Here is a 13,221-nt window from a genome sequence, read left to right as displayed (position 1 = left end):
ATTAAAAATAATATAGTAAAATCATGGAGCAAGTAACTGATGAAGCAGGCAGGAGTAGCACGCTTGCTGACGGAAAGTTGCCTGCTTCCGTGGCCTTTCCCTCTTAAAAATTTCTTGAAAACTTTATAAACAAATGTGAAGACTTTCAGAATGAATTAACTACAAGGATAATATAATTTAAATTTAATCAATATTTTTTTGATTTAGTATAATGGACAATTAATATAAAATAATTATTTTTAATAAAATGATCAATTAATATGAAACGGAGAAAGCAAATTATAAACATGAAAAAGGTACAAATATACCCTCGAACTTTGATAAATGGTACAAATATACTCTTATCGCTAATGGAGGAACACGATCGTGACACATGTCCCGCCATTAGTGATAAGGGTATATTTGTACCTTTTCATTAACGGTAAGGATATATTTGTATCCAAAGTATGACGAAAGATATATTTGTACCATTTATCAAAGTTTGAGGGTATATTAATACCTTTGCCCTTTTTAGAATTGAACTAGAGACATTTGCAACCACTAGATAAGTCGTTTGACTTGGCTGCATGCTGTTTTCACACTAAAAGAGTTGTCACTCAATGTTTCCTCAGCAGCTTCAAAAAAAGACTTTCTAACGCTGCGGAAATGACTTTTGACTGTAGTTGACAACGGGCAGAGAGTATTAAGCATTGGCAGGCAAACAGGTAGCAAATTCTTACGAGAATGATTAAGAATGAAATACTATAATATATATGGAAACATAATGTACTTGAACAGTAACCTTTGCCTAGGAATTGAAGGAATTGAAGGAACTGATAGACCTGCACACTTGTAAACCACTAATACAAGGATTGGTAATGGTTTTATACACACACCATACATGCCAGAAACTGTTAGGACCTGAAGAGTTAGCACAAGCAACATCATCATGCTATGTACAAGACTATGGACAAGAGACCAGGGCCACCACACATGACACATGCTAATCAGCCACTACTTAAAACTGCTTACCTTTTGTACGGAATTGAAAAACCTAATCATGCCGTCATAAACATCTGCTTTTGCCTTTATACTCAGGAGGAAGTCAATATGACCATATTCCTCGATATAAAGAAGATCTGGCTTTGATTTTAGCTCCTTAAGTGTATGTTGGACGTCGATGACATCTGCTAGCCCGTCATTTCCCCCATAACCCATCCACAATGACAATGAAGTGGGAATCTGGCTGATATCAAATACTGGGGGCTTTGGTTGGCTGTAGCGCATGAGGTTTCTCCACATTCCATAATCATACATGGCAAAACTCCCTTTGCGAATCACTGCAAATTTTGGATCAGGAATATAAGGACCAGAATGACAATATGAACAGTTAACCCACACGTGAACGCATTCAAAGTAGCAAAGATCATAACAACATCAACGTATTTCGCGAAACTTAGGTATAACAGTGCCCAAGAGGAGGAAAGTCCTCACTTAAACCTTGTTCAGGAGACCTTAAACTGAAGAGAGCTGATTCAAGAAATTGAGATGAACAGGGAATAGGAGACAAACCCCAAGTACTGGTTTAGTGGTCGAAGTTCTAGATTTAACTACATGTGACTTCCAGTCCTTGTCACCCCAACCCCAGGGGCCAAACTTACTTTTTCCTATCCAATTTGGAAAGAAGAAAATAGTAATGGCATACTATATTTTACATAATCTGAAAGTATGTACATACTCTGGAAGAGATGATGCAAGTTCTTCGAGGATGATGGATGAGGTTCGTATTCAAGATAGAAATCAATCCGCGAATCATTGAAGCAACAATTCTTGCCTGCATGAACATTGATCATCGAGAGAGTATGGAAAGACGAAGTAAAGTTCATACTTTATGAGATAGTTTAGGGGCTCAATTAGAAGATATGCAAAATATATAAAGCAACACGATAGCAATAAAAAATATCTATGATGAATAAAATAATGAAACTAAATTAATGTGAACTGAATATGACAAAAGCAAGGAAATTTTTTACATTTTGGGATGAAATATTTGGATAATGAATTTCATGACCAAGCCCAATTCACCATATAAAAAACCGACCTGCTGTATAAGGATTAGCCAATACACTATGCATGAAGTTGAACCTGACTATCAAGTACTTATTGAAAACTTGCCCAGATTAGCTGTTTTTCAACCACCGTAAAAAATATAGCTAGGCAGAGAACTTGAAAATGCTTAAGAACAATCTCTCAATCCTAATGTAGTTACAAAACAGCATTACATTACTTCCAACAATTCCTATTGCCATTGATTTCCAGATGCTATTCCGAAAGAAGTTGCCTAATTATGTTACATCAAGTAAATAGTTGCCTAATAAAGCAAAACAGTTACCTATTGACCTTAATCTTATTATAGTTGCTAAAAATAGTAGTAGGAATATCTAACGTACTCAATCCAATCATAGAAGTATTGCTTTTCCAAGGTTAGTCATATAATGACAAATTGAATTCTCTAGTGTGAATGGCAGTTAAAACATTAAGCAGAAAACAAAGTTCACACAGAGGATACATTTGAAATGACATGCAGGCACTTCTAAGATGTTTCTAGGTTTCTACCTTCTCTTAAACTGGCTAATTCTTGCTTAAGATAGTTTAACCATTCTAAATAAGAAAAAAGGATAGCCAAACCATTCTAGTCCAGCAATTGACCAATCTAAGCTTATGATGGGAAGATAGAATCAGAAAAATAGACATTTTACCAAACTGCAGAGATAATAGAGCAAACAAATTTCTCTGTATGATGCTAGTGCCAGAAGAATAGTAGAACCAACCAACTTCTTTTTGACATCAACAGGCTAAACGTAATCCTTCATATCCAGCTTAAGAAGTACAATAGAGAACTTGTACGGAACAAGTAAGAAATGCCGAGAAAAGGAGGATGTATAATGAAGAAGAACCTGTAATAGCACTAAGCCAGATGTCACAGTGAATATGCCCATCGCACATCATATCCATGATTTGAGTCCCTATATTACTGCAAAAATTATAAGAAGTGTCAAGAATTCAAAGAGAGGCAATAGAAGATCATAAGAACACTGGATAAAGAAGTGAAAGATTTTGCAGAACCTTTTGAAATTAAGTTGATGGAAGCCCAATGCAAGAATTATCTAATCCATAGCATAAAATTTGTCAAGAGTATTTTTCAAGTCATATATATAGTGAGACTAACATGGCGAGACAATGTTTCCTTACCTCATCAACACGCATTTTCACTAATCTAAGCACAAAACCTGTGGTGATATGATCCAAATATGTTATAGGACAAAGGAGCGCTGCAGCTTTGACCATCTCCACAATATCTGGCTTAGTAAAAGCAGCAAGAGACATGATTGTTCCCTGAATATAAAATAAGGAAAAATAACATAAGATGCTATGGCAATGAGAGAAAACCTTATAGTTACGTAGGACGTAGATGCTATGAAAGAATCAAACCTGTGAATGTCCTACAACAAAAAGTTTTTCTTTTGTGATTGTATTTACATATCGAATCATTTCTGCAAGATCATAAAGAGCCAACTCTTGCCAGCTCCAGTCCCAAAATTCCTGATATTCAATAGAGGATGAAAGACACTTCCAATACAAACAGTTGTGTATATTTGGTAACTAGCACATCATCAGGAACTTCATATATGATTTCTTCAAGAAATTATACTTTTATAAGAACAAAGAAATGTATGAAATCTCTGGTAATAACTCGCACATCTTCTGTCCAATATGATAAATGTTAAGAGTCCCACATCGGAAAAGGGATGGGTAGTTGGTCTCCTTTTATGGATTTGGGCAATCCTCTCCTAATAAGCTAGCTTTTGAGATTGTGTTACACACAAGATGTATTTCTTCACATGGTATTTGAGCGAGGATAAAAATGGGTGTTCATCTTAGCAGGTTCAGTTCTAGCTGCATCCTATGTGACGATAATGAAGATTTTTGTTTGAGAAATTTTATCAGAGTAACACTCGGTGTAGAGACAAAGATTTAATGGAAGAGATTTTGGAGATGGAGATTAAACTTGTTGAAGATAACATGAAGAAGGTGAAACAGATTTATTTTGTCAGAAATTCAAGCCAAGGGGGGAAATTGTTGGGTGTTTGTCTTGACTTTCTTAACATAATTGGATTTTCCTTCTACGAAAAGGAAAACACAGATTTTTTCATATTTGGCTAATCCTTCTATGGTAGGAAAAGGTTTATGACTCTATAAATAGAGGCTCATTCCTTCTAACTTGATAGCATTCACAATGTAGTCATAAGTGTTTTGAGAGATTTGTTTAGGGGGAGAAATTGTGAGACACAAGTGTTGCGGTGTTATCTATGTGAACTCTTTTCATTCTAAGTGAATTTTGTGAAATTGTTTCTCTCAAGATTTATAGTGAATTTCTCATCTCCTTTTGTGGATGTAGGTCGATTGACTAAACCACGTTAAACTATTGTGTCACTTTTAATATATTTCTCGCTTGTCTTCTTATATGGCGTCTTTCGAGGTTTGCTTTGCTAACTCACACATGAAACCTAATTATTTCGATCATTCTACAAATATGGTAATGAACGTGGTGATTGTAAAGAAGCATAAGTATTGTAGAACTTTGGCAGGCGTGAGCCCTGAGTTCCTCCGCTTGAAAATCCATTTGGCCTCTTGGCTGGAAGGGGAGTTTGTTGGGTCGTGGATCATGTTCTAGTCAAAGGCCCATGACCTAATCCTACTCTCTTTTGGTTTCCAATCCTATTTGGAATAGTATTCGAATTTCTATTCCTATTTGGAGATGGTTTGGCTTTAGGAGAAAGCACCACTCATACTTATAATAAATAGGACAAACTTGAGAGAATTATTCAATGCTCATCGGTATTTGTTTTTGAAAGGCATTAGCACAAAAGAGAGGTTTTAGAGAGCTTTCACCAAGAGAGAAGAGAGAAAAAGAGTTCTTTCTGCTGCAGCCTTTGCTCTTCAATCAGCCACCTTCAGATCTCAATTTCCAGCTCATTCACCATTGGATCGGGCTGAAATTTTGATTGAGTGGTCTTAAGATCGTGGTCTTTGATTTGGACGGTGAAGATCGGATTTAGACGTCAGCAACATCTTGTTTCAAGTCCCGAAAAACAGATCTATTTTGGGTAATTTCTCTTGATTTACTTTTGTTGGTGTAGTAATTGCTTCTCCGTGTTTGGCATTTGTTGTGTAGCCATTTTGGAGAATATTCGTAAGCCTCTTATTGTTATAGTGAGTCTATTTGGAGCTTTGTGATCCTGCGGTTGTTATCTTCGATTGGAAGGGTTTTTCCACGTTAAATTTGGTGTCTTATTTTCTTCATTTCCGGAGTGTCTCTTTCCGTCATAACAAGTGGTATCATAGCCAAGCATATTCCAATCTTTATTCACCGATGTTGGATCCCCATATTATATTGTTCATGCTCCAGTTAACTAGATCTAGGCCTGCGGGCGAATGTTAAGAGTCTCACATCGGAAAAGGGATGGGTAGTTGATTTCCTTATATGGACTAGTGTAATATTCTCCTCATGAGCTAGCTTTTGGAGTTGAGTTAGGCCCAAGATCCATTTCTTTACAACAAATATATTGGTTAAGCATGAAAAAGAGTTTACTGACTTTTTTAATCAGTAAACCTGGAAAAAAGCATATTAAACGGATTCAAAAAATTAGAAAAACTAAATGCTATGACTTAGCTTATCTATGAAAATTTGATATGGAAAGAAAAACATCATCATAATTTCAACTTTCAAACTAAGTTGTTAAGCAAACTTGAATTCTTAAAAACTTGAGTATCATATGCAAATTGTTGATGATTTTTGACTAGTTTACATAAAAGACCATGATTTATCTATGCATTTGCTGAAATTTATATCAACTTCTACATGCCATGGATTGTGTTATTTCTCTCTCTGCTCCTTATTCTAAATATATTATCTCCCTCCGTCTCAATTTATATGAGTTAGTTTGACTTGGCATGGAGCTTAAGAAAGAAAAACTTCTGAAACTTGAGGTCAAAAATAATTCATAGATGTTTGTGTGGCTATAAATCAATTCATTCACGGTAAAATAGACATTTTAAAGTTAAGTTGTTACTAAATGTAGAAATGTGTCAATTCTTTTTGGGACTGACTAAAAAGAAAAGTGAGACATATAAATTAGGACAGAGGGAGTATTGTTTCGGAGATGTTATATAAGATTTTGGGAGGTCCTGTGAGCCCGATATGACACAGTGATAGGACTATTGAGTCTGTAAGATCATTGATAAGATCCATGTGTATGATGAGATGGTAATAGCATCATACTGGTTGTTGGCAATATTACTTCATGCACAGTCGGGATTGCCACTAGTGTGGACAGTCGGGTGATATGCACAGTTGATTGGGGCAATTGATGAGGTAACGTTGAATAAGGAAGGTCTATTGAAACGCATAGCTCAATACAAGTAATGGTGTCTCTGATGGACTGTCTGTTAACAAGTGTAGGTAACACCACGAGATAAGTCCGGTTGCTACCACTGTGGACGTAGAAACAAACACACAATCGGTTGGGCTATTGATGAGATATTGTTGACTGTGGATGAAATGGGCCCTATGATGGTATATTGAAACGCATAGGTTCTACCAGGTCTTTTAGTTGGTTGATCACGTATATCATTACAGTCAAATATAATAATTGCACAGACTTGAGAGAAAGTATTTTCGGTAAACCCTAGCCACTACTATTGTTGGTAACAGCTGATGATACTTGATGAGTATGTGTTGGTGTACTCATAATACACTTGTTGCACTCTTGTGTGCAGATATGATTCCGAGCTATTGTGGAATACAGCAGAGAGTTTCAGGGATCTATCTGCATCCCAGTTCTGAGCTGCCAGCTGGTTCATGGTAGCTGAAAGTCCTTTACATCTCCTTTGTATTTCAAACAGATGATACTCCTATCAGTTATATTTTCTATTCCTGGTAGTTCATGACTTGTGACACCAGTTCTTGGGGTGATTGTATTAGCTTCCATGGTATTATTGTCTTCCATTTTGGGTGTACTTGTCTTGTATGGTTCGCCTGATGGGTTGGGCTAGGTGTCATCACGGCTTAGGGGGGTTTGGGTTGTATCATTAATTTTGGCAACATGAAAAATGAAAAGCATTCACTAACTGATTCATGATACTCTGAACTCTTCAAATAACTGAAAAATTTTGTGATTTGTATTTTACTTGCAGCAAATTTGTACATGGTTGAAGGTAAATTTACTTAGTATAGTTGAAGGTTAATCATTATCAGTCTTCTTTTTTTCCTTTTTCTTTTTGTGAAAAATATGAAGATCATGATAAAAGATTAAAAGTATTCATGATTTCCATGCCTCATTTTCTTTTTTTGCCCTTTCATCCCCAAAGTACTGGTGGCCACACGACAAATGTATTCAAAGAATTTGAGCTCTACTTTTTTTATGGCACAATAGCCAAAGCCCAGTTCATGTACCATGTTCCCATGTACAACAGATCTAAAAATTTAGACGTCAAGTTAATTTAACCCCAATTCGAGGTTGTTCCAGTTGAGCAGCTTCTCACAGTTAGATCCCTTCTCTGGAGATGTTCTGCATATCATTTGACTCGTCGTACATATAATGTTCTCTCACTCAATTTACAAAAACTAGTGCAGATAATTTAAGAGGCAAAAAGGGATTATTATCATCGCCAAAGAAAACCACCAGGGTCTACAATAGACTTTCTGCGACTCAGCCTTTTATTTCCGATGTCATAGATAGCTGACCCATTATGTAGGCAGGAAAACAAAGGCTTGGCCATGGCATGCAAAGCAAGTCCATGTGGGGGATACATTGTGAAATGAATGAACTCATCTGCAGTCTGTACATATCATTTTCACACGGTATATAGATATATAGGTAAAAGATCACAAATTTTAAGAAATATCAAATTTTGAAACTATAATTCCACAGTGCAATGGATTCAGTGCTAAAGAATAATGGTTGAATCAATCAAGTATGAATCGTGGATCAGCCTATGACAGCTTCTAGACTACCTCATGAAGGACAAAATGTATGCAAAACTAGAAATTACCCATATACATTTGACATACATGAAGTTTGAAATCTTACCTTATTTTTCACTGATAAAGATACATGCCCATGACTCCAACGTGTGCCACGCACATTTCCAACCCACACATCAAAACCTTGATCAGCAAGGATAAAGCCCAATGACTGACTAGCAGAATTCATGAACCATGCATCACCTGCCTGAATAAAACAAGATTCTGTGGAAGTTCAGAGGTTGGGGAAAAGGTCAGTTGTCAACTGTACCATAAATGCAAGTATCCCTCTGCACTCGTTTGCAGGATATTGGTATATTTCAAACAAAGAACACTAAACTGTACTGTTACAATTCAAATAACTTGTGAACAGGGCTTGATACCTTGAAGAACTCTTAAATTTTCTTCTTACTTTTCGGATGACTTGTAAACGGAGGCATGCTACCTTTGGTTAATTAGTAAAAGGTTAACAGAAGTTCCTGAGCTACGTGTCCTGATACAGCTTGAGAGTATTCTAGACACTTCCTTTTTCTTCAGATGATTTGGAATGATCTAACTAGAGCATCTACTCAAGTTCCTTACATGCATCAGTGGGAGCAGTACTAGCTGAATATGAAATGATCTGAATTGTCAAGGCTGAAGTTTCCACAAGATGGAGGTTAGTCACATTTCATAGTAGAGCTGGAATCATGCTTGTACTGGAAATTTGCCCAAAATAAACATTGTTGTAGTACGTAAATTTGTTTCTTACTGATTATAAATGTGATTTATGGCATGTTATGGCCACCTGGCATTGAGCTTAAAGAAGAAACAGAGCATGACTTCTTTACTATTACTATTACCTGATTTCTTTCAAAAGGATGTTCTTTTTCTTATAAATTCACTAAACAGGATAGTTATTTGTTATTACTACGTATGCTCAATTTTTTGAGACTCCAATACATAAGAGCTACAAATTTCCTGAATGGTCATTATTCTACATTGCAAAATCTTACAGTTAATCATTAAAATCCTGGATGGATGCAAAAGAAAATGAACCTGAATCCATTACCCCAAACCCTGAACTTAAAATTTTAACTCAAGCTCAATGTGCCTCCTTGAACTCAACTTATAAAGCTCTTGAGATGAGGATTTCCCAAAACCATAAAAAGAAATAACAATCTGCCCCATCAGCCCATCTGGGACACTCTAGCACTAAGATCCAGAGATATTAACTTCGAGTTGCATTTCCTAATGAAGGTCATATAGCAGATAAAAATATTATAAGATCAGGTATATAATTGATTGCTAGAGTACCAAGAAGGTACTTCAAAAGTAAGCTCATATAGCATGTAAAACATTAAACAAGTAAACAATACACCTAAAAACATTGAGCTGGTTTGAGTTTTACAGTGCAATTCTGCTGACACATCATTTGGTTGTTTCTTTGTATCTATGAAAATGAAGAGATTAAATGCTATTCAAGATGCTTCATTTGAACTTTTACATCGTCCTACCTATCTCGCCTAATCTAAGATGGTCTCCACAAAGGCATTCTTACACAAGATGCTCTCTCCAAAAGCATTTTGTTGGTGTTACTATGCATTTTAATATTAAAATTAACTTGCATGATAATTTATGGACACTATAAAGTGGAGAAAGTGGTGACCATTAATTTGTGATAACTCTTGTAACTTCTCACTTTAATCATCCATAATTCTACCACTTAATATCCCTTTACTCTCATTATTTGTGTGTTTAATCTTATGAGTTAGTGGTAAGAATGTAGCCTTTGTGCCATTACTTTGATTAGTTAATAGTGGATGAATGCGGCAATAAGTTCTCCTTAACTCTTGTAATTTCTAGGTCATTCATCTACCATCTTTACTATCCCGCTACTTCCTATTCATTACATGAAAGAATAATACACCTATAAATAGTGGTGTTTCTTCCTTTTTGTTAGAGAATATTAAGTACAAGGAAATATGATAAGTGTGGAAATTATATTAGTGAAAGAGAGAGTTGAGACAAACAATATTCTATGTCTCCAACTATATTCACTACACAAAAGAGAGTAACTATATTAGTGAAAGAGAGAGTTGAGACGAAGAAAGGCATTCTAAGTCTACAACTATATTCACTATACAAAAGAGAGTTTTAATATGTTGAAGGAAGATGTTTTTGTAGTAGACCTGTGGACTCTTCAACTAATCTGGAGTCACTTGAGTTGTATATCGTTGATGGACTGTTGTATCCTGGAGGGGACAAGTCAAGAGAAATATTGTTGGACCGGTGTAGATTATGCCACAGTGGGCTTGAATCTCCTTAAAGAGAGCGAGATATCCACGCCTCAGCCAAGAAGATTATTTTATTTTCTTCATTTTTTGTTGATTTTTATTATTTCAACTGTAATTTATTGTAATTGTGGTATATTACACAAACACATGCTTATACAATCTTCTCCACGAAGACACAATGTCTCTTTTATCCCAACAGAACAAATTTACTTCTTGGTATTCATTTGAACTTTTTTTTTTTTTGAAACCGGTAATGTTGGTATCTGGTCAAACTTTAAGCTTCATTCTTCTTTAGGAACATGAAATCATCCCAGAATGTGATAACTGAAGCCAATTTAACCAGTCAGACCCGATATTCAGATGTAGTACACTTCTGACAGAGAAGAAACTCTGAATGATTTGGAGAAATGACACTGTTTAGGGTGACAATCATTATAAGACTCAGTGCACTACGCTGAAATTAACCAAGCCAGGTAGGGACACATCATATATATAGATAGAGGAATCTAAGTATGCTCCAAACAGGTTAAAAACTGCAATAAAGTCCTATTATTCAAAAGGTAGCATATAAAAAAGTTTCAAGATTTGTTAGCAACATTACCATGAAGAGTCCATGGATGAGCAGAACTGGAAGACCCATTTCTCCTCTGACAATTGTTGAGCGAGACGACACACGTTGAAGTCCAAGGAGGTAACCATCCTCTGTCTTAGTCTACATGGATTCATTGCACAAAAAAAATCAGTTGAATCAAGTAGAAGTATCACACAAGGCCTCTTATGATTGAATACAGCATACATAAAACTTAAAAGTAATATCTTGTCAAAGAACACTATGTCTATATCCCTATTTTTAATAGTTTCCAGCAGGACATTTGAACTGAACTCCAGGAAAAAAAAAAAAGATCGCACAAGTTGGATAAAAAGAAATGGTCAATCAATCAGGTACACCTCAATTGCAAACTAGTTAGAAGTCAGGTATATATAAATCATGTCTAACTAAATCTGTGTTCAAGAAATTATTATTTAATTAGTAATTAAGATACCTAAGGCTCCACCTCTAAAGACAAATACCTGCGTAGCAATAATCAGAGATTTATGAGGAAGTGTACCCGGTGCTCTGTGCAGGGGAAACCAGCAGATTGTATGAGGTGAGCGCATAGACCACCTCCGAGTTGTGGAACCGCACCGACAGAGAACACGAAAAGCATAATAATAAGCGCCGCAAGTAATCCACTATGATCCATTTTCTCCCTGAAGCACGTGGTTGGTTGTAAAGCAACAAGACTAAAGCTACGATTGAGCTACTCACTCATCTTTTAATCAACTTCTTGTTGACTTTCCGAAAAATTAAGCCAAGGGTGTCTTTTTAAGTTTGCAAATTAAAATTTGGTGAAAACTTTGAATAGTTTATTTTTTTTTTCAAAAGTACTTATTTTAAAATTTTAAGTTGTTGGTTCAAATTTATGAGCGAAAATAAGTAATTCTAGGTAGTTTTAGGAGCTGTTTTTCATAAGCTAAAGAAAAATAGCTCTCCTAAAAGTACTTTTTTAATAAATATACACTTAAAATAAACTTTTAAAAGTTTGACTAAACACTAATTATTATTTTAAAATATTTTTTAAATTTATTGGTCAATCACATACTACTTCTTATTAAAAGTACATTTTTCAAAATTACTTTTGATAAAAATATTTCTCACAATAAGCTGATTTTTATAAATTTGATCAAATACACTATAAGTTATTGGAGATCAAATTAATATTTAAAAAGAACTTGTTAAATTTTCTCAAAATATAAAAAAGAATCCCTACCCATTCAATTCAAAAACAAAAGCAAAATTTGTTTTTGTAAAATCAAAAACGGCAAACTCTTTTCACATTCCTCTACTGCTATTCTCTCTTCTCTTATAGTTGTTCTAACAAATAATCGATAATTCTATGCGATTTCAAGCTTCGACGACCTCAACCTAAGGGACATTCGTTGTTCCTTTTTTCTTTCAAATCGGCGATTTTTCTCTCTTCCCGGATAAAGACTTCTCTTTTATTTGATTTTAGAAAATAAGATTTATGAGTTAATGAAGAAAAAGATAAACTATGTTATCTTCTTTTCAAAGTTAAGATTAACAATTTTAATATTTCATGCATAAGAAAGAAATTATAATTTATGGTATTTCTTCTCTTAACACTTGATACAGTTGTTGAAATTCTAATTTGTGATATATTTTTAAGTCAAAATGTGATTTTTGGGGGGGTTTGTTATTGTTATTGTTCTCAAATATTATTTCAAAAGTAAAGAAATTTGAATTTCAAAATTTTCTTAAGGAAGCTGTTGCGAAAAAATCCAACAATTGTTAAAATTGTATCATAACTTGTAATGTACACTTCTTGTTATTATATTTTGTGTTCTTAAATGAGTCTAAAAATGAAGTGAAATGGATTTAAAAAAATTAGGATTTTCAATAGATCACAGTTTAGATTAATGAAAAGTTAGTGACATGACCCGACCCCAAGCCTTGTCGTAATGGACATCCCAAGTTCAACCAGGACCAGGGACCGCCCTCCTGTTACCCAACCCAATCACCTTTATCCAGCCTTTGATAGGCTGAATTTCGAACATATACAAGATAGCGTAAATGTTCTCATCAAGACTCTAGGATAGGGTCACAACCATGACCAACCCAATCGAATCCAACTGTATCACACCAACCGCCCAATCATACCAAACCAAACCATAGCCACAAAGGTCATAACCAAACAGAATTCCAAAATATAATATAATATAATATAATAATCAATCCCAAAATATAATATAATGGAACAGTGAGAAATCATGTGATGTGGTGTCAGCTCACCAGCCTATTCTAATGCCAAGGCCGATACC

At 35.0% G+C, this 13,221-nt stretch overlaps 1 protein-coding gene across 4 annotated transcripts; it reads right to left on the bottom strand.

Annotated features, from left to right (window-relative positions):
* Positions 1-727: 727 nt before the first annotated feature.
* On the bottom strand, positions 728-11,793 carry LOC107855928 (triacylglycerol lipase 1). 4 transcript variants are annotated; one of them, XM_047398958.1, is made up of 10 exons: positions 11,451-11,734; positions 10,943-11,053; positions 8,133-8,273; positions 3,472-3,582; positions 3,232-3,375; positions 3,106-3,146; positions 2,937-3,013; positions 1,718-1,813; positions 1,012-1,319; positions 728-900 (listed from the first exon to the last, which is right to left on the bottom strand). In XM_047398958.1, the coding sequence occupies exons 1-10, from the start codon at positions 11,583-11,585 to the stop codon at positions 742-744; spliced, it is 1,323 nt and encodes a 440-aa protein (XP_047254914.1). In that variant the 5' UTR covers positions 11,586-11,734; the 3' UTR covers positions 728-741. The 4 variants fall into 4 exon arrangements, with proteins under 4 accessions (XP_047254914.1, XP_047254915.1, XP_047254916.1 ...); XM_047398959.1 differs by having other exon boundaries at positions 11,413-11,650; XM_047398960.1 differs by having other exon boundaries at positions 728-1,319; positions 11,451-11,793.
* Positions 11,794-13,221: the final 1,428 nt, after the last annotated feature.

Source organism: Capsicum annuum, chromosome 11 (assembly GCF_002878395.1).
Source record: "Capsicum annuum cultivar UCD-10X-F1 chromosome 11, UCD10Xv1.1, whole genome shotgun sequence".
NCBI classification, from domain to species: Eukaryota; Viridiplantae; Streptophyta; class Magnoliopsida; order Solanales; family Solanaceae; genus Capsicum; species Capsicum annuum.
Note: the sequence above shows the minus strand (reverse complement) of the source record. Positions and strands in the feature narration are given on the sequence as shown.

Excerpts from the sequence above, each read along its gene's own strand:
- LOC107855928 (XM_047398958.1), bottom strand. The coding sequence starts at position 11,585 with ATGGATCATAGTGGATTACTTGCGGCGCTTATTATTATGCTTTTCGTG. Across the intron at positions 11,054-11,450 it reads TCCCCTGCACAGAGCACCGG|ACTAAGACAGAGGATGGTTA; the intron begins GTACACTTCCTC and ends GAATCCATGTAG. Across the intron at positions 3,147-3,231 it reads TGAAAATGCGTGTTGATGAG|ATAATTCTTGCATTGGGCTT; the intron begins GTAAGGAAACAT and ends GCTATGGATTAG.